This window comes from Sparus aurata, chromosome 4 (genome assembly GCF_900880675.1).
Source record: "Sparus aurata chromosome 4, fSpaAur1.1, whole genome shotgun sequence".
In the NCBI taxonomy this organism is placed as follows: domain Eukaryota; kingdom Metazoa; phylum Chordata; class Actinopteri; order Spariformes; family Sparidae; genus Sparus; species Sparus aurata.
Genome location: NC_044190.1, coordinates 1,598,861 through 1,618,918, shown reverse-complemented (window position 1 = coordinate 1,618,918; position 20,058 = coordinate 1,598,861). Strand labels below are relative to the sequence as shown.

The window sequence follows — 20,058 nt, the reverse complement described above, 5'->3', positions numbered from 1 at the left end:
TAACTCATTTGTGCCTTCTTTTAAATTCGGCATTAAAGGAGAACTTCGGTCGATTTAAACATGCAGCTTCATTGCTCAAGCTACCCTTGACTTGCCAGTACCGAAGACACGAAAACATTTGGTCCAGCCATTACAGAGCTCCGTGAACGGAGACTTAGCATTGAACGCTTACAGCATGGGGTCAGAACTTTACACTGTGTTTTAAGCGTTTTAACATGCTCCACATCTCCCACCAAAAGTTATGCAACATCAGCAGACACCTTACAACACAGCACTGTAGCGTTTATGACTCACAATGAATAAAAAAGTAGTTAAAACAGTGTGTTTGTGCAAGCAGCTACTTACCTGTTTGTTGACATCCGCGTCTTCCGGCTAGGCTCAAAAACAGTGATGTTTTACAGAGTTGTAGCCACACTTGTCTTCTTTCTCCCATTGTTTCTACTTTATCGGTAGGATGCTTCGTTTACTCCAATGTAGTGGAGTAAACGGAGTTGTAGCCACACGTGTCTTCTTTATCCCAATGTGTCTACTTTATCAGCAGGATTTATGGTTTTGGATTTACCTGCCTCTAACCAACAAGAGTAGCTCTCAACTGCTCCATTCGCTCAGAAATTTTCTCTTTCCGTGACGATCCTGGCTACAAATTAGGCTCAAAAACAGTGATACTTTCCAGAGTTGAAGCCACACTTGTCTTCTTTCTCCCAATGCATCCACTTTATCAGTAGGATTTATGGTTTTTGAATTATCGACCGCTAACCGACAAGAGTAGGTCCCAACTGTCCCATGCACTCCAATGTAAATCGGGAGGAGGATTTTCAAAGCTGCACCCTTTTTTAACTTGCTGCCATTTCCGCATTTCTGAAGCTAGGACCACAAAACTTAATGAGTGAGTTCTTTAAGGCCTTTCTGGCTTGATCGTGAAAAAAATTGCCGATATCATGTATGGTTTTGACTATATAGCACTAGATGGACGTCCCCGATGTGAGGCAGAAATCACTCTCAAATCAGCTCCCTCACAGTCCGTTGCTATGGCCCTTGCCAACGGTCACCTAGCAACCAAAAACAGCTGGGCCAAGAGAGAGAGTGACAGACAGACAGACACTAGACACACATCAGACAGACAGACAGACAGACACACAGGAGACACACATCAGACAGACAGATGGACAGGAGACACACAGGAGACACACATCAGACAGACAGACAGACACACAGGAGACACACATCAGACAGACAGACAGACAGACAGGAGACACACATCAGACAGACATACGGACAGACAGACAGAGAGACATGTAGACACACACACACACAGCCATGCTTAAGCGTGCACTCACATACACGCAAACGCACACACACAGTATATTTCCCAACATTTAAACTACATTAAACGATTATTTTTTCACTCATTCAATGTGCGGCTTGATCGGACTCTGTATGCTATAATTCAGTTTTCTAGAATATTAATCTTTCGCGTCGTAAGACACGAACAGCTGCGAGACACTTCCCATAAGGAATGAATGGGATGAGTTCAAAAAACTCGCAAATCTGCGATGTTTTTCACACATCTCCTGCTCTGGCATACATTCAGCTAGAAACACCATTCCAGCTTTAAATTGTAGGCACAAGTCATGAGTATTTAAGTTGTATTTGAACTTTTTTCCTATGATGTGTAGTTTTTGAACTGTGATCCTTGAATGACGGTGAGTGATTTTGGAAAAATTCTGGGTTTTCAATGATTGTGTATGGCGGAATGTTCGTGCAGCAGAGTGGAGAGGGTCAACTGACAGAGTGAGAGAGACTCAAAAATTTGCTCAGAAATGTTCTATTTCCGTGACGATCCAGGCCACAAATTAGGCTCAAAAACAGTGATATTTTCCAGAGTTGTAGCCACACTTGTCTTCTTTCTCCCAATGTGTCTACTTTATCAGTAGGATTTACGGTTTTTGAATTATTGACCGCTAACCGACAAGAGTAGCTCTCAAATGCTCCATTTACTCCAATGTAAATCGGGAGGAGAAATTTCAAAACTGCACCCTTTTTTAACTCGCTGCCATTTCCACATTTCTGAAGCTAGGACCACAAAACTTGATGTGTGTGTTCCTTAAGGCCCTTCCCGCTTGATGGTGAGGAAACTTTGCTGATATCATGTATGGTTTTGACTATATAGCACTAGATGGACGTCCCCGATGTGAGGCAGAAATCACTCTCAAATCAGCTCCCTCACAGTCCGTTGCTACGGGCCATGCCATCTGTCACCTAGCAACCGAAATCAGCTGGACCAAGAGAGAGAGTGACAGACAGACAGACAGACACACAGACAGACATACACACACACATTTAGAGACAGACATACATTTTCTGCGACGTAAGTCGCAAAACATTAACATTCTGGAGAAAACGATCAGACTCGGTTTGCTATCATTCAGTCATGGAGAATACCAATTTTTCGCGACGTGAGTCGCGAAAAACTGCGAAAAATTTCCCATAAGGAATGAATAGGACAAGGGAATGGGACCCCACTATAGCAAAGCTATACTAACAAGAGCACAGCACCACTAACAAGAAGAGACGCGAGGAATAACAATAATGGGCTGTTATTCCTCATGCGTCTTCTTCTTATTATAATTACCATCATCATTTATCCTCCTGCTTGAGTGTGCACTCACATGCACACACACACACACAGTACAGGGTTTCCTGCAGGAAAAAACTTTGGCCAGGGGGGGAGGTGGCCGAGAACCGGAAGGATAAAAGGCTGGTAACGCTGTTACTGTGATGATAAATGACACTTAAATATTGAATCTGTGTCTATAATAACTACACCTTGACATGTAAATGTGATCTGTCTTGGTTTATTTAATTTAACTTAAAATCTGGACTGCATAATATATGAATCAGAAACAGAAATGCTTTACAGCAGCTACCATTCAAAGTCGAGAATATGCAGAAAAATAATATTCGCAATAAAAATGTTAATAAAATAATAATAATAATAAACTGCATATATGCTGCATATTTATAATAGAAGTCTACTGCAATTGTACTTTTTTTTTACCATTAAATGTTATTTTATTTTATACATTATCATATTTTAAAATGTTCTGTCATAGAGTACATCACTTCACTGCTAACAGAAAAGAAAGCAGGCTCACTGCCAGTTGCAGCTTCTTATCGTGATCTGCAGTCTTTGTTAATTTTTTGTCATGATTGCTATTATTAGTACTTGGATTATCAAAAATCCCAGTGACATGTCAGGATGTGGTTATCATAGACAGATTCAATATTTAACTGTCATGTGTCATCACAGTAACAGCGTTACATACATTAGCAGCTGTAAACACAAAGACATTATAAAATACATCAAGTGGTCCCCTTTAAACGCTGGGTGCAGGTGTATATTTTGGTAAATAACCGCCGGTTCCAAATTAATGCCGAGTCTAATTTATTTTAAAAAACAAACAAACAAACAAAAAAACATCAAGGAAGAAGACGGGACCACTGACCCTGCATGACTTTTTTCTTCGCCTTTTTTTTTCTTTTTTTTTAACGTATCATGCTGCTATCTGTCAGTCATCACACTGATGATCGCCATGGCTCCGGTGCGGCAAACTTTCTGTCTTAAAATATGCAGAGGAAAACTCGGGAGAAGCAGCCGCTAGACGTTTCTCTGCTGACTCCAAGAGAGAGAGAGATTGGCGAAAAAACAAACAGAGCTTCAGCGTCTGTCCGAGGTGGACAGCAACAGGACCGGGCAGCCTGCTGGAGGGAGGAAGAAGGCTAGCGAGGAGCCTGAGATAAACATGCAGGGATGAGTTATCAGCAAACGGGCACGCCACGAGAGAGTGTCCCGCAAAATGATCAGGGCGATGGAGAAACAAATGTACGCCACCGTGAGTGACAGCAGAGATGAGGAGTTTGCAGCGAGTGCTGGTTGGATAAAATGTTTTCACCGCTGCACCAACTTCACTAGCAGAAGACAAATATTGCCCAGAAGGGTGCCAGAGAATTCACCGAGATGCTGGCGAAGTTTGTGAAATTTTCAACCCGGATTTTTGTGCGGAGGGAATTGAATACCTATCCCAAATAAACACCTGGTCTGTTAAAACCTATTGGTGGTTAATGGCGCCCCCCCCCAAAAAAAGCAGATTTGCATGATTCACGAAGGTCGCATTTTCATGTCGAAAAATCCGGATTTCTGGAAAAATCCAGAAAAATCACATGCCTGATTAGTTCTCAAGCGCTGCCGTGTCACTTGCATGCATTGCATTATTTTTTTTTTTCCCCCGACATTCTAGCCTGGGCGCTACAGATTTCAGGCTGGGCGGGGCGCCTGGCCAAATAACGTCTGTAGGAAACCCTGCAGTATTTTTCACAACAATTAAACTATATTTAACAACTATCTTTTTATTCATTCAGGTCAGAGTGTTTGACTCATTCTCACTGTATCATCTCTTCATACTCCATCAGCTGAAACAAAACAAACTGGAATGCTGGCTTAAGGCTTTTAGGGTATTAATATTATTAATCATATTAATTAATTCATAATAACATTTCATTAATGTATTATATTATAATACATTAATTAACTAAATAAATTATTAAAACATAAATAAAACATTAATATATGAAAAAATAAATTAAACATATTGTGTTATGTCATTTATTTAGTAATATATAACATAATAATTCAATATTGATCAATTAATATTATCATTAATTAATTCTTCTAATTAACATTGATGTTGTTGTTTTTTTATGTGTTACATTCTTATACATTCATAAAAATAAATATAACTAATGAAATGCAGCAAGGTATGATCATCTGGAGCCTGTGTCAAGTGCACAGATAACAGCCATCTCATTTGACAAATCACCTCGGATACAGATGACAGACAACACAGGAGGACTCTGATTGGACAGTTGTGCGTGCATTTTTTTTTTTTTTGGCCTTGATATAAACCACTGGTCCGGCTCTGCGATACCCTTTGACCTCATCAGAGGTAAGTACCTGTTATATTTTACATTAGCATACTGAAATCATTAATAAAAGTGGATTTTATGGAAGCTAGACATTACTATCTCTCCCATGATCACGATTACTCATGATTTCGGAAAAATGAATGTAATTGTTTATGGTCGGTCTGTTTCAGTAATATTAATCCGGTACTTGGCTCCTGATTACCGAGTAGCCAACCTAACAGCTAACATTAGCTATTAGCTGGGACAAGCTAACGGCTAACCGGCCCTTCGTTAGCTTGGCTACCCGGAGCCCAGTAGCTCCGGGCCAACAGCGTCTAGCAAAGCTGTAGGGCTCTATAAGTACAGAATATGTCTGTCTAGTAACAGGGCTGCATCAGTCTGTTTCAATACAACATTATTTAGACGAGCTAACAGCGCTATTCGGCTCTGGTATATAAAACAATGGGCCGCGCTCTAAGCCAACAGCGGTGACATTGCTTTTTCTATAGAGAAACTTTGAGCAGAGCGAAAAGCTAACTGTGCTAACATCTGTACACCTTTAACACAAGTGAGATGAATGAAGCTAGACATTACTTTGTCGTGTATTTGGGAACACTGATTGATTGTTTATGGTCGATCTGTTTTTATATAAGAACATTGAGATAAAAGCTAAAACAAAAGCTAGACCGAGATGCTAACTGGGTGAATCATGGCCCTTTGTTCTCTCGCGGCGCGAACGGTAGCCATTTTGTCTCCCAGTGCGAAATGTACTGTCATGCATGGGTCCTTAACAGGGTCAGATTTAATAGTAGATACTATTCTCATGATTTTGTAATTTTAAAAAAGAAGAAGTAGTTTTTCTGTTTTTATGAATAAAGCTAGACATTACTGTCGTGTATTTGGGAACACTGATTGTTTATGGTCGATCTGTTTTTATATAAGAAAATCATGGCCTTTGTTCTCCGGTGGTGCGAACGGTAGCCATTTTGTCTCCCAGTGTGAACTGTACTGTCATGTATAGATCCTTAACAGGGTCAGATTTTTAATAGGCGATATTACTCATGATTTTGTGATTAAAAAAAAACAATAGTTTTTCTGTTTTTATAGAAAAACATTAACACAAGTTGAAAGCTGTATTTCTGATCCATCTACTTATAATATTTAATTCTCCCCTCTCTCCACCATAAAAACAAATTTCTCCTTGTTTGTCTGTGATAAAATGTGATTACATGTTTTTTTTGTGTGTTTTTTTTTCATGTAGCTAAAAAAATATCAAACTTAAATTTAGTATACACTTTTACAACCTGCCTTGATTGAATGGAAAAGGAAGCATTTTAAAACACGACTATATTGATAATAAAGTGCATTGAGGTGTTGATAAAATCCTGTACATTTGATGAAGTTAATGTCATTTTTACGTGTTTGTATATTTATTGTGTCATAGTAATTCTTTGTTTTGAGGAATAAACTATTATAATACTGTATAGTATAATATTAATATAGTATTATATTTATAATTTAAAGTCATTATAATATAGAATAATTTTTAAAATACTGTGCCCAAAAACACACACATAATGACAAGTACAGATGTTAAATGTCTGTTATGCCATTAGCTTGTTGCTAACAGTGACTCATAACATTTGAGAGACATTTATGTTTTTATTGCTTATTGTCTTTGATAAGATTAAAAGGTTCCTGAGCTTGGACAACTGAGAGTTACCTCAATCTTGAATTCATCGCCCTCAACCTTTGCGGAGCAGTTTGACCACATCTCACACACACACACACACACACACACACACACACACAATCACCATAACTTCTATTCCTCAAATTTCATTTTACATATTAGATTAGGTTGTCTTAGATTAGTTTATTTTACATTAGGTAGTAGTAGGTTTAGGTTTAGGTCAGTTTGACAGGTTAACCTATTAACCTTTGAGGTGTACTTCTCTTTTTTTTTCTGTCATCAACTTCTGTCAGCAGGATGCCCAAGAAGTCGAGGCGGTCTGTGGCGGCGAAGGAGCGCTGGAAGACCCAACCCCCCTGCTCCCGAGCTCCAGTCAGCAATGTATGTCACACACACACACACACACACACACACACACACACACACAAGACATTGTCTGAGGTTTAACGTGTTTGTAATCTGTCATCAGGCATTTGGCTCTTCACCCCCTGCCAGGCCTTTCTGGAGCCCGGGTGATGCCGAAGTTCGTGCACGTAAGTATCCACCTCCATTTTATCCCTAAATGATCCATAAAGGAATTCATCGTCAATATTAAACTTTTTAAACTTGTTTTCCTGTACTTTTTAACAAGTGATTGTTGATTTTTCCTGGTGGGCTTTCCCTCATCAGTTTTACCTTTTTTATCTGTTTTGTCCTTTACTAAACAGGCCGACTACCGCCATCCGGCGACGAGCTGGCCACCTTCGGAGTGGACTGGACGGAGCCACAAGCTGGTCATCCCACCGGAGTCTGACAAGAAGGTGCTATTATTGTCCAGTTTATGAAGGAAGTAATTGCTCTTGAGAGGGATTAATGATTTTCATGCTAAAGAAATTTTCTTTGTTGTTGCAGTTTGTTCTGATTGTCGGGGACTCCCATCTCCGGTCCATCGTGGACGGTTTCGTCGTGATGCCAGAAGGGAAGTTTTCTTTTGGTTTCATGTCGACCCCTGGGGCCCATGCCGCTCAGCTGCGGACTGAGGTCCTACATGCTAAAGTTCCTCGCTCCCCTGATGCTGTTTGTGTTCTTGCCCCTAGCAACAACCTGACGGCGAGCAGGACCGTGGACGAGGCAGCCGTTGACTACACCCGTTTCCTCACTGCTGTGAGGAGCCGCTGGCCAAAGGTAAGCTTTTATTTAGTTTTATTTTTAGGCATCTACACCTTTTTAATTAGACAGTGGATAGATTTTTGAAATGGGAAAGAGAGGGGGTGTCACATGCAGCAAAGGTCTGCTGGCCAGGATTCGAACCAGGGTCCGCTACATATGTGGCATGCGCTTTAACCACTTGACTACCTGCACCCCCACGCCTCACTGCTGTGAGGAGCGGCTGGCCGAGGGTAAGCTTTTTTTTTTTTCATGTCTCGCTTGTCCTGTAGTCTTAGTAGTTTAACAACAATAGAAATACATTGACTATTCTGATAAGACTAATTGTGTGAGCTTAATGTCAGCTTAGTGCATACTTGCCAACATTGGGTTGTGAAAAATAGGGCGATTTTTTTCATTGGTGTATCGGCCCAAGTAACAAGGTTCCTTCGCCAGGTGTGCGATTTATTTGTCATAATTTCTTGCCTTGTATTTTAAACCACACATGTCCAAAATTCTTAGAACAGTGTTTCCCCTAATTTTTTTTATAGCAGCTGTGCTCTGAGTTGATAACCTAGCAACACTAGGGGGGTCTGGGGGCATGCTCCCCCGGAAAAAAATTTGAAAAATGACCCTTTAAATCTTACCTACTCGTGAGATTTTTGAAAAGAAAATCATTTTCAGAATTTCAGAATCAGAATCTAAGACATGAGACAAAACAGTGTAGAAGCTGACATTGCTGCTTGAAAATATGTTAACATCCTGAGCATTTCAGAAGTCAGTGAGCCACATGCCATGGAAGCTATTGAGAAATAATTCATAATATTTATCAACATAATTCATCATAATTTCTGCATATTAATATTCATATGAAATAGAGGAAGCACTAAAATACAATAACAACAGGTGTCTTACTCGTCCAGTTTACTGATACAATCTGCAGCTGGTTTGGAGTCACTGGGTCACATGACATGAAAGATATTCTAAAAAACAGCAGTTATTTTGTATTAATTTATTTATGCTAAGTAATTTAATGACGGTCCCTAAATCAGTCTCAGTGATTCAGCGCGAGGCTCTGAGAGGTGAGCTGACCGTCCTCCTGCTGCTGACACTGGGAGAACCTCAGTAAAGTCTCAGCTGGACCCGATATCCACAGAATATCCAAACTGAAACTAACTTCACCCCGGTTCGATGAGTCGCCTGTTGCAGCCTTTGAATAGGATGACGAGGATTTCAGTCACTCAACTTCAACGGTACAAATGGCAGTAATGACAATAATAATCGATTTCAAGATAACTTGGGGTGTGGTGCTTTCACTGTGTGCAACTTATTCCCCATTCGCTCGTGATATTAAACCGACAAAAATCACGTCATCATCAAAATCAAATGTCATTATGTTTATCAATACCCGACCGACCGTGCCTTGCGCAACGCGCCCCCCCCCCCAAAAAAGAAAAACGGATTTGCATGATTCACGAGAGCCTCATTTTCAGGTCGGAAAAGCCGGATTGCGGGATTTATCAGGAACAATCACACACCTGCTCATCCGCACAGGCAGGCCAGGGTTGCCAGATACTGCAACAAATATAGGGACACAATCTTACTTGTTTCCTTTACTGTAAAATCGGGAGATTAACGGGAGAAATTACTGACCGGGAGCATCGAGGGAGATAGGGTTAAAAATCGGGAGTCTCCCGCGTGAATCGGGAGAGTTGGCAACTATGTTAGTGTGTGTGTGTGTGTGTGTGTGTGTGTGTGTGTGTGTGTGAGTGAGAGATTTTGGATGAAACTGTCAATTGGTGGGTTCTTAAAATTTTGTTCACTACAGGTCTTTGTGCTGGACTTCCCCCCCGCCTGAACGAGGATGAGGAGCACCAGAGGCACCTTCACCACGAGTATCACCGCGTGACGGCTCGTATGGGTATGTTTAAAAAAAGAAAAAATCTTGTCAATAAAAACACGAAAAAGAAATGTACTTAAATATCTGTGAAGATATAGTAATGAACATAAAGTCATAATGTGTGGATGTTGTAAGGACTTTTTTCTTTTTTATATTTTTAGGTTTGAGGTACTTCTCTGCGGAGGAGCACTTCCCCCGTACATGCTTGGATCTGTGGAGCACAGACGGCGTAAGTAGAATATCTATGTGTAATAGAAAAAGTCTAATTTGCTATAATTTCTTGTGTGTTGATATGAAACAGTCAACATGAGCTACTTTTGAAGTTGGACTTTGTCTGTAAATGGATTTGTATTGTCATGTCTGCAGGTTCACCTGAGCGACCGTGAGGGGATTGGGATCCTCACCAGCTGCTGTGGACCTCCACGGAGCAGTTCCTCGAGACACCTCCTACCCCTCCCCCGGTGTCTCCTACTCCTTCACGGCCGCTTAGGAAGTTTTCTCCTTACCTGGTTGTGAAGGGAGAGGTACGTTCTCCTCTGTCTCCTGACCCCTTCCAGTGGGAGGTCGTTGGTCAGAGCAGCAAGGTTAGTAGGGTTTTTTTTTTTATATTATGTGTGTTTACATGTGTTTGTGTACCTTTTGGTGGACGGGTTCACAGTCATCACTAAAAAGCATCTATATAATCAAATGTGTGATGTGCTTTTCCAGTCGCAGGTTCCTAGTCAGGCCAGCGTGGCTCAGCAGCAGGTGAGAGATTTTTCTTTTTTTCACAAGTTAACTGGTTAGTATTTAAACTTTGTGTATTTGACCGGACAAATACTCATTTGTCTTTGTGTTTATTTTTTATTTTTTTTTGTCTTTCACAGGAGAAGGAGTCCTTCCTTCCACTGAACCCAATGTGGAGCTATGGAGGATGTGTCTCCCTCTCAGCTGTCTGACGTCCCGTCTCCTCCAGCGCGCAATGTAAATTGTCTTGACATTTCTTCTCAGCTGTAATATAAAGTTTCTCCTTGTTCCCTGCAGTTACTGTTGCTATGTTTTATTTGACGTGCAGGTGGCCTCTCCAGCGGCAGCCAGGCGTCGTAGGACCACAGAGAGACACCCTCCTTGCAGCCAGTCTCCTGTGAACAACGTATGTTACCGAACTGACACACAGTCAATGTTTACAGTTGAAACGGTGTTTTCATGGAGACATAACTACATTGTCCAATCTGTCTGAATTTTAATATATTTGTTCTCATCTGTCGACAGCTGGTTGGATCCCCTCCAGCCAGGCTGTCACGGCGACTGGAGGAAGACGCCCCCTCCAGCCCGGTTCCTCGGTCCAGGACCACGGATGGATCACCCCCCCGCACCCATACTTCAGTGACCAATGTATGTTGCTCTCTGACCCAACAGACACAATCTTGCATAGAACCTACAGTGTGTTCACTGAGACGTGTGAAGTTTAACATGTTTGTTTTCATGTGTCAACAGCTGGTTGCATCCCCTCCAGTTAGGTTGTCCTGTAGTTTGGGTGATCCGACGACCCCCTGCTGTTCACCGGTTGCGAAGGTAAATATTATTCCTATTGTATAAAGTTCATAATGTCATTAAAGTCTTCATTTTACTGAATAGTTGTTATTTGTTATCAGGATGCAGACCCCTTCACCGGCTGGACCGTCCCAGACCTTTAAAGCTGCGGCCTGTCAGTCTCCTCGCCCAGCTAAGGTATTTACTCCACAAGTGACACACACAACGTCAACTGTAAAATCAGCTGTAACTACATTAAACTGGTTCATTTAAAATTGCTGATACTGTTATCTTCCTCTGCAGTTCACAAATGTCAGTGAGTAATTGAAATAAATTTGGAAAACTTTTCAACTTGTTGCGTTGTGTTGCCTCATGTCTAAATATTAACTAGTGTTATGACTTATCACAGACCGTCTGGACACCAGATCCCTCATCGACCTGCTGGCCCTGGATCATCAATGATGGACTCTCTGCCTCTCATTCCCCTCCTAAAGAAGTAAGGACATTTACATACGGGTTTATTGTTGGCTTAATAAAGTGTGTGTTCGAGGGAAAATGTGGTTTACTTTAATCTGAAATGAAAAAAAAAAACTATGAAGGAGAGAAATAATAGTTATTGTTAACAATAACAAAAGTAATAATAATCAAAATTATGAACAAGACTAGTTTGACATGATTTTATCAATGTTTTCATGTGTAAACATTGACACAAATACAAGGGATGTATAAGAGTTAAAGGTCCTTTAAAGCATCCTTCAAACTTTGATCAAGATGACAAGTGGTGACAAAAGTTTATGATGGTCTCAAAACATTTAAATTTGAAATATGGAATAGTCTGTTCATTTGTGTATGTGTGAAATTTCAGCTTTTTTATATATGTTCAATTGATGGGGAAAATTTGTTGGAAATGATATTGTATAATTGGATAGTTATAATTTAAAGCTGCAGAAGGTAAAATGTTTAGTCACATTTGCTTAAACTGTCTCTATGCTGTGACTGCAGTATCTGAAACGGTTAATTACTACAACTAATGTTAACTAGATTTATGATTATGCTAATAAGCAATCCTTCATGATAATGATTATAATGTATCTTACATTTCAGGTGCCGGTTAGTTCTATTATTAGGGCCAGTCATAGTCAGAGTGACATGAGGTACAGGAAGTTCTCCAGGAACCACCAGTGTACCTGCATGTCCCTGACTTTTCTGGCTTATCAGAACGAAGGTTGTCAGTTGAACAGTGCTGCCCTCGATAGAGTGCTGGCAAAGGGAGATTCACTTTATGTAGGTGTAAAAAGACAGCTGATCCGGGAAAAAAGATTCCACAGTGACCATCTCACTGTGGAAGAACTGCCCAAACAAGTCCTGACAGACACAGATATGTTTCACCTCCACTGGCCTGAAATCCGGTGTGGACCTGTGAAAGCCAGTGGAAGCCAGGCTTGGGGTCTGCCTGCGTCCTCAAGACGGCTCCTGCACACGCAGCAGCAGAGTGCGTCCTCAAGACGGCTCCTGCACACGCAGCAAAAGAACATTTCTCAAAGTTGTCAAAGCAACAGCGACGAAGAGCGATGCAGAAAGCCAGCAAAAACCAATACGCATTACTGTCTGAAGGGAAAAAAAAGGAAAAAAATCCAATATCAAAGGAAAAGGTACAGCAGCTGTCCGGAATTTAGGAGAAAAAAACTCAAAGCACAAAGGAGAAGATATGCCAAAGACAGTCTCCATCAGGGACAGCGATTACTGTCCTTCAAATGTTACTATGAAAATGTTCAAGATAAGAAGAAGGAAGAACTTGTCAGAAGATACAAGGAAGATGCTACTTTCAGGCAACAACGGAAGACTTGCATTACAAAGAAATACAAGGAAGATGCCACGTTCCGCACCAGACAAAAGAAACGCATCACAGATAAATACGAGGAAGATGCCACGTTCCGCACCAGACAAAAAAATTACATTGCCGATAGATACAAGTCAAATACAGTGTTTTGGAGCAGACAAACATTTGTCATGTCTCAGAGGTACAACACAGATCCAAACTATAGCCAAAAACAAAAGCAAGATTTCAATCTTAGATATCACAACGATACAGAATTTAAACGTCGTTTTAATCAACGTTGTAACCAGCAGAGAGGAACCAAATTGGCCACAAATCCTGCCTTTAACATATTTTACAAGATGCAGAGAGCGCTTAGACTCAAGAGAAAATACAGACAAATTGTGCCCCACCGCCCCCAGCCCCTGATTAATCCGCTGATGGAAGCAGCCATAGCTGCCTTTCGTGAGTCCATTAGACATGGACCCACATACATTTGCACTGTTTGTCACAGAGCCCAGTTTCCTAATCAGGTCAAAGAATGCAAAAGGCAAAAATATAGTAAACATGCAAAAGTGGCAGCAGCATGCTTGACAGGAAAGTATGTTCACTTTTGTGACAGTGACTGCTCTACACCTTGCGCTGTGCCACAAGAGAGACTGCATGAGTGGATATGCTACACCTGTGACAGCTACCTTATCAGAGGACGCATACCACCCATGGCAGTCATAAACAATTTGGAGTTGGCACCCATCCCCCCAAAATTAGCTGTACTTAATATGCTTGAGAGGCAGCTGATTGCAAAAATCCTGCCATTTGCAAAAATTGTTGCTCTGCCAAAAGGCCAACAGAGAGCAGTCCACGGAGCTGTTGTGTGCGTTGCATCAGAAGTGGAAGCGACCGTCAATAGTCTCCCGAGGCCCAGAGCAGAGGCGCAGCTGCTTCAAGTGAAATTGAAAAGGCACATTAAATACAAAGGTTACCGGCACTTTTACACCGTTAATATGAAGAATGTGCTAGCTGGCCTTGCAACGTTGAAAGAGACGCATTCCGAATATAAAGACGTGTTTATCGATGAGACTGCCACTTTTGACTGTCTGCTCGAAAAAGAGGATCTCATCGAAGAAGAGGAGTCCAGACAAGAAGAGGAGCCCATTGATGACGAGGATCCCAGAGGAAGATAGGGATGTAGATTTGGAGGACATTTTTAAAGGAGTCATCACCCGGAAATCGCAATTTCTCTTGTTAAATCATGCATATTGGTGTTGGACCTCAGTTGAAACTTGCCTGAAAAGCTGGAGTTTGAAAGTGACTCAGTTTTTTCGCTTTGGCTCTTTTTCCGAACAGGAATCGTGCGCGGACGTGCGTGTGCCTAAGGCACTAGATTTTGACTCTGCTCCTGTGGTGACGTCACCACAGGAGGCTACTTGCATAAGCCCACCTCTCTTTCACCACCCAACCCCGCCCCGTCCGCTACCTAAATTCACAGAGCGCCGCCATTACTGAGAAGAACAAGATAGCTAAACGTCGCTCGCATGTAAACTGCGCTGTGGTCGGTTGCCAAAATCAACACATTAGTGTTTTCAGTATCCCTGCATCGGCGGACCAAACCACCAGGGACCAGTGGATCAATTTTATATATGACGGCAATGTTCCTGTCACCCTACCTGCCGCTCTTCATGTTTGTGGTAAACACTTTACCACAGACTCTTTTGCAAATTTGGGGCAATACCAGGCAAAGATGGCTTCAAGCCTGCATTTGAAAAAGGGGGCGATTCCAACAATCAGGGACGCATCTGCAGTACAATCGGTAAGTCTCAAAGCTTGTGTAAGGTTATGCTTTATTGTGTCTGAGACCCTGAAATGACGGTATACCGCTGTCTGTTTAGCAGAAAGTACAGCAGCTAACTGCTAATCATGCTAACACTAGATGCTAACGGGACGAATATAAACTTTGAACCCCGTATTTTGTCCGCGGCGCATTGCTCTTCGGTGTGGATGTTTGTAATCGAACACCACCCTGTGGGCCATTTCATCAAGTTGTGGCAGAGACGGTGTGGTTTCTGAGGGAGCTAAAGTTACAGCTATGAGGATGACTAGTGTGACGCGTTTCAGCTCACAGCCGTCCTCAGCCAGACTTTCTGAGTGAGCACGCCGAATCTGCCTATCTCTGTCATTTTCACGCCATATATCGTGACCACCAGCATTAAAACTCAAGTCTCATATATTAAACAAGAGTGTTAAGTGTAAACACAGGCTCTGCAGCTGGATTTTACTGTTTATTGTGATTACAATGTTTTAACGGTACCCATTGTCACATCTAATGCTACATTATAATACTTGTCACTCCTTATCAACTGCAGCTCTTCACACGTGTGATTTTTTTTCAATTGCTGTGATGTATTTTGTTACCCTTGTTGGACACAAACACAGTTAGTTACTTCTAAACAATATCAGATAATCAGATTTGTCTTGGGTTTTTGTTAAATTTGCTTTTAAAATTTCTTTTTGCTTCTATTAGGCTAGCACATCTCATGCAGTGCCCAGCACCAGCACTGTTGTTATGCCTCAAAGGGTACATGTTGGCTGCCAGACGGAATCCATAACGCTGGCATCGACTGGCACACAGTTGTCTATGAAAACTTTACAACCTCACGTCAAAAGTACAGGTTAGTCTGGGAGATTATTTTACATATAGAAAATTATAACACATCAAGTACAACACAATCTTCTTTTATGTTTTTATTCATAAAAGACTCAAATATTCTGTCTACTTTTATTGCACTTTATGATGCCAATATCTGTTTCTGTGGATAAAAGGTACACAAACAGAAGTGAAGACAACAGATGTCGGAGTCAGCACAATTGTTCCTGACCTTCCCTGGTCCTCCATGCCAACAAAACCATCACTGCTGCAGCCTCACCTCAGTCTGGTGGAGGATGAAGATGAGGAAAGCTCTGTGGAGGCTAGCTCATCTTTTGTGGCTCCAGAACTGCAAGACTCCACATACAACCCGGAAGAGTCAGTTACTTTGTTAACAAAATCAACAGATGAGTCGTAAGTTATAACTTGTATTTCTTAATATTTGGGTTTTTGCTCAGCCATTATCTGCTTTTAAGAACTAGGCTCAAACATTAACAAAATTTTACTTTTAAAACATTATGTGACTTCTGATACATTTGATTGTGTACTAGGGCCAATTGCCTGTGTGCACATAACTTCCTGATACTCAGAAGCTCTGTTATTTTTTGTGAGTTAGGATTGGAATGAACTAACAAAAATGGTGTGCTTGCTTGTTCTCTTTGGTTGCAGCAATCCAACCCACCTGTTTTAATCAGTTCTGTTCAATTCTGTTACACTGTTTGTCCAATAATGTAAGACAGGAAATGAAGGAGCTGGCTAAAGTTCAGGAGGTAGTGGAGCTGTGCATAAAGCCTATTGGCTATTGCAGAGGTACGGGCTCTTCAAATGCCCCTCTAGTCTGCATTTTACATGCTTGTGACTTTTTTCACTCTCTCAACATAGGGAAGACCCCAGCACCACTCATGGAGAGCCCTTATCCACTCACAAAATACGTAAGCTGTTGGTTTTTGAAACATGCCTCATGGAGCTCTTTGAGAAGCGCCCAGTGTGCAGCCGAGTTTGTGATATCAAGAAGAACATCAGGGGAACTTTCTTTGCCATTGTCCAGAGATGTCCACATTGCCTCTACCAGAGAAGATGGAAAAGTCAGCCAGTGATTGGTCACTCCACACCAGCTGGGAATTTGCAACTTTCTGCTGCTATATACTTCTGTGGTGCATCATTTTTTAATGTGCAGAAGGTATGTTCAGGTACTTGTTTATAGTCAAATGTATTTATAATTTCTCAAACACAGAAGTGTGACAAGTTAGAGAACAAATGTTGATGCTCTTGATTCGCTGCCTAAGGTTGAGGGGTCACTTATCAAACCCATCATAGCAGTCCATTTGAATTAGATATGAAAAAGCCTGCATACAACTGAGAATTTTATCTACAAATGCATTTTCATTTTAATCTAAATTGTTGATATACATAACCAATAAAATTGATTTTGTCTTTGATATTTTAGGTTTTCAAGGCCATGCAGTTGCAGATACACAGCTACAAACAGTTCAGAGTACACTGCTGCAGCTTCATTGAGCCCGCTGTGCTACATAAATGGAAGACAGATCAGGCAGCCATTTTGCAGCGGCTCAGCCAAGACGGGAGTGCCATTCTAGGTGGTGATATGAGGGCTGACTCACCAGGTAATTTTTTAATCTTTCATGTTACAATGAAATATTACTACATAAATGCACACTAAACGCAACAAATATCAATTAATTTTTTGGAGAAGGTTAATTTCCAAACAATGCAAGTTTACCAAAATGCTGTACAAAAAGTGATTCATGTTTTCAGGACACAGTGCAAAGTATGGCAGTTACACCCTGATGGACCTGAACAACAACAATGTCATCGACATCCAGCTAGTTCAGGTTAGTGACTGCATGACAGCAGTGTTACACCATTAAAATGTATTACTATATTGGTCTTAACATAAAACAACCCTGTTTATAAGATGCCTCCCCATTTTCAAGACTCATTTTCGGGAAAAATACTTTTTGAAGACAAAATCTGGTTCTTTATAAAGAAAATAATTCTATTTGAAAATGAGAATATACAAACACTTTGAGATAATTAAAGTTGTTTGTCTATAACATTTTTTTCATGTTTTTATTTTGCCTTGAACAATTTAATTTCAAGTTTTGCATTTTCACCTCACTCACCTGATCACTCATGATTAACTTTAATCTGACATTATTCATTCCATTTTATTATTATGTCTGTCTATGTCTTTACCCTCTATCATGCTCACTTAGTGTTCACAGAAAATACCCTTAATGATTTAAAATCTTGTGGGTTGTGCTGTGAACATTTTGATAAGATGAGAGATGAGATTGAGATAATAGCCTTCACTTGAATTCTTCTTTTACACAACCCTTTCCCCCTTTTATTTGTCTTGTATAACAGAACAACGAGGTTGGTGGGAGCACTAACATGGAGAAAGAAGGCCTGAAAAGGAGCCTTAAAGTAATGGAGGACTCTGGCATCAAGCTGGACTGTATTGTTTCTGATCGGCACCCCCAGATCCAGAAATTCCTCACTGATGCCAAAATCACCCAATACTATGATGTTTGGCACTTTGAGAAAGGTAATTATCATTCATAGTTATTTCAGTCAAACAACATTTCAGAGGTTTATTCAGTCTGGACATATGATAATCTGATCAATATAAATATAATTTATTAGAAGTAATAAAGAATATGTTTAGACTTTGAATATATTGTATAGACTTTGATGGGGACAAATAATTTTGGGGGAATCAGGGGTCATGCCCTAAATATTTTGTATTTATTTGTAGGAATTGGGAAGAAACTAAAAGCCATTGCCAAAACAAAGGAGTGTGAGAAGTTGAAGAAATGGTTGCCCATGATAAAAAAACAAATATACTGGATTGCAGCTTCATCTACCTCTGGGCCTGAAAGAACTGCTAAGTGGACTTCTGTGATAAACCATCTCCAGGACATCCATACACATGATGACCCCTTGTACCCCAAGTGTAGTCATGCCCCACGTGTGTCCAAGGATAAAGAGAAATGGTTGAAAGCAGGTGAGTGCTCAAGCTGTAGAATGATTTCCTTGTTGGCTAGTAAAAGTTAACCAAAGTAGACCTTTGAGTGAGTGTTTTACACGTTTTCTTATCAATGACATGATAAAGAAGTTGCTGGTAGCCTTGTGGTCCCATTTGTATTATTTTTCTAAATTTCAGGAACACCCGTTCTCTATAAGCTGGAGAAGCTGTTCACTGGCAAGAGAGTCCTGAAGGATGTTTCAAAGCTCAGCCCCCATCACCAAACCTCATCACTCGAGGCGTATCACTCAGTAGTGATACGTTTTGTTCCCAAAAGTGTCCCGTTTCCGTTTCTGGGAATGCTGTGCAGGTAAATATGAAAAAGGTGTCTCTATTTTGGTGTAAAAAATCTAAATGCAAGTGTAAAGATTTTTAAAATCAAAGCCCAACAAAATAACAAAAATGGCAGTAATTATATTTGATTGACTTTTTCTCCCCAAAGACTCTACCTATCAGCTCTGCATTACAATGAGAATTCTGACTGCCCACAAAAGCAGGCTGATGGGAAACCCTGCTTCAAGCTTTACTGGCCAAGAGCAAGAGGGGGAACGTGCACAGTCAAGCCACTGAAAGAGGATCCGACATACAGTAAGTTTACATGCACAAATTTTTATTGCGCACAAATAATTCAAAGGTCAGCGATTATGCAAATACAATAAATAATATAATAACAACAAATACAGATGCCACATTTATAATAGAAATTATGTGGAATTACTTTTTAAAAATGCAATTCTCACACTTTTAAAACTTTCCCAGAACCTTGAAATTGACCAATCAAAAAATGAAAGACTTTATGAAGCCTTGCGAAAGAAATTAAAGGACAAAAAATGAAAGAATGACGCTATATAAAATTTTACAGAAAGCCATTTGTGTTATTAATCCACAGACATTTTTCTCACTACAGACTATGTGGATGAGCTGATGCACCTGGTGTTTGATGTGGTGTTTCATGATCCGGCACCTTTTGTGAGTCAGCTGAAGCAGATTCCTGTGCCAGAGCCCCTATGCTCTCAGTATGACAGGCCAGTGAAGGAAGATGTTGTGGCTCGCTTCGTGTCTCGATTCAATCGAGGGGCATCCTGAAGCCTGCATATTCGCCATCAGCTTCAGGAAATTCACAGCGGATACGCAGCACCACACATGCCAAGATGACCCCAGCACCAGCTCACAAAGGACCTGTACGCTAGGTGCCTGTATTCACTGGTGCACAAAGTTGCAATTTTATGGATAATGGATAATAATATGCTTTATATTTATTTATTTATATATATATATATATATATATATATATATATATATATATATATATATATATATATATATATATATATATATCTCTATATATATATATAAT

The 20,058-nt window shown here is 40.6% G+C and overlaps 2 protein-coding genes across 4 annotated transcripts; both read left to right on the top strand.

The window, feature by feature from the left end:
* Window positions 1-4,963: 4,963 nt before the first annotated feature.
* Window positions 4,964-14,225, top strand: LOC115579943 (uncharacterized). 2 transcript variants are annotated; one of them, XM_030413715.1, is made up of 15 exons: window positions 4,964-5,003; window positions 6,649-7,036; window positions 7,125-7,188; window positions 7,363-7,455; window positions 7,547-7,819; window positions 9,609-9,701; window positions 9,842-9,909; window positions 10,047-10,427; window positions 10,547-10,643; window positions 10,735-10,812; window positions 10,932-11,054; window positions 11,157-11,234; window positions 11,315-11,390; window positions 11,602-11,688; window positions 12,297-14,225. In XM_030413715.1, exons 13-15 carry the CDS (start codon window positions 11,316-11,318, stop codon window positions 14,190-14,192), a joined length of 2,058 nt encoding a protein of 685 aa, XP_030269575.1. In that variant the 5' UTR covers window positions 4,964-5,003; window positions 6,649-7,036; window positions 7,125-7,188; window positions 7,363-7,455; window positions 7,547-7,819; window positions 9,609-9,701; window positions 9,842-9,909; window positions 10,047-10,427; window positions 10,547-10,643; window positions 10,735-10,812; window positions 10,932-11,054; window positions 11,157-11,234; window position 11,315; the 3' UTR covers window positions 14,193-14,225. The 2 variants fall into 2 exon arrangements, with proteins under 2 accessions (XP_030269575.1, XP_030269576.1); XM_030413716.1 differs by lacking the exon at window positions 4,964-5,003 and having other exon boundaries at window positions 6,535-7,036; window positions 10,047-10,264; window positions 10,389-10,427.
* A 524-nt stretch (window positions 14,226-14,749) lies between these two features.
* On the top strand, window positions 14,750-19,931 carry LOC115579945 (uncharacterized). Of its 2 annotated transcripts, none has more exons than XM_030413718.1 (11): window positions 14,750-14,818; window positions 15,530-15,677; window positions 15,829-16,066; window positions 16,535-16,832; window positions 17,100-17,277; window positions 17,429-17,505; window positions 18,041-18,221; window positions 18,531-18,680; window positions 18,840-19,011; window positions 19,144-19,289; window positions 19,609-19,931. In XM_030413718.1, exons 1-11 carry the CDS (start codon window positions 14,750-14,752, stop codon window positions 19,785-19,787), a joined length of 1,836 nt encoding a protein of 611 aa, XP_030269578.1. In that variant the 3' UTR covers window positions 19,788-19,931. The 2 variants fall into 2 exon arrangements, with proteins under 2 accessions (XP_030269578.1, XP_030269577.1); XM_030413717.1 differs by having other exon boundaries at window positions 18,432-18,680.
* Window positions 19,932-20,058: the final 127 nt, after the last annotated feature.

Bases quoted from the DNA above. Each gene is read 5' to 3' on its own strand.
- LOC115579943 (XM_030413715.1), top strand. From the start codon at position 11,316: ATGCAGACCCCTTCACCGGCTGGACCGTCCCAGACCTTTAAAGCTGCG. The intron at 11,391-11,601 runs GTATTTACTCCA...GACTTATCACAG, and splicing joins AGTCTCCTCGCCCAGCTAAG to ACCGTCTGGACACCAGATCC. The intron at 11,689-12,296 runs GTAAGGACATTT...CTTACATTTCAG, and splicing joins CTCATTCCCCTCCTAAAGAA to GTGCCGGTTAGTTCTATTAT.
- LOC115579945 (XM_030413717.1), top strand. From the start codon at position 14,750: ATGGCTTCAAGCCTGCATTTGAAAAAGGGGGCGATTCCAACAATCAGG. The intron at 14,819-15,529 runs GTAAGTCTCAAA...TGCTTCTATTAG, and splicing joins ACGCATCTGCAGTACAATCG to GCTAGCACATCTCATGCAGT. The intron at 19,012-19,143 runs GTAAATATGAAA...TTCTCCCCAAAG, and splicing joins TTTCTGGGAATGCTGTGCAG to ACTCTACCTATCAGCTCTGC.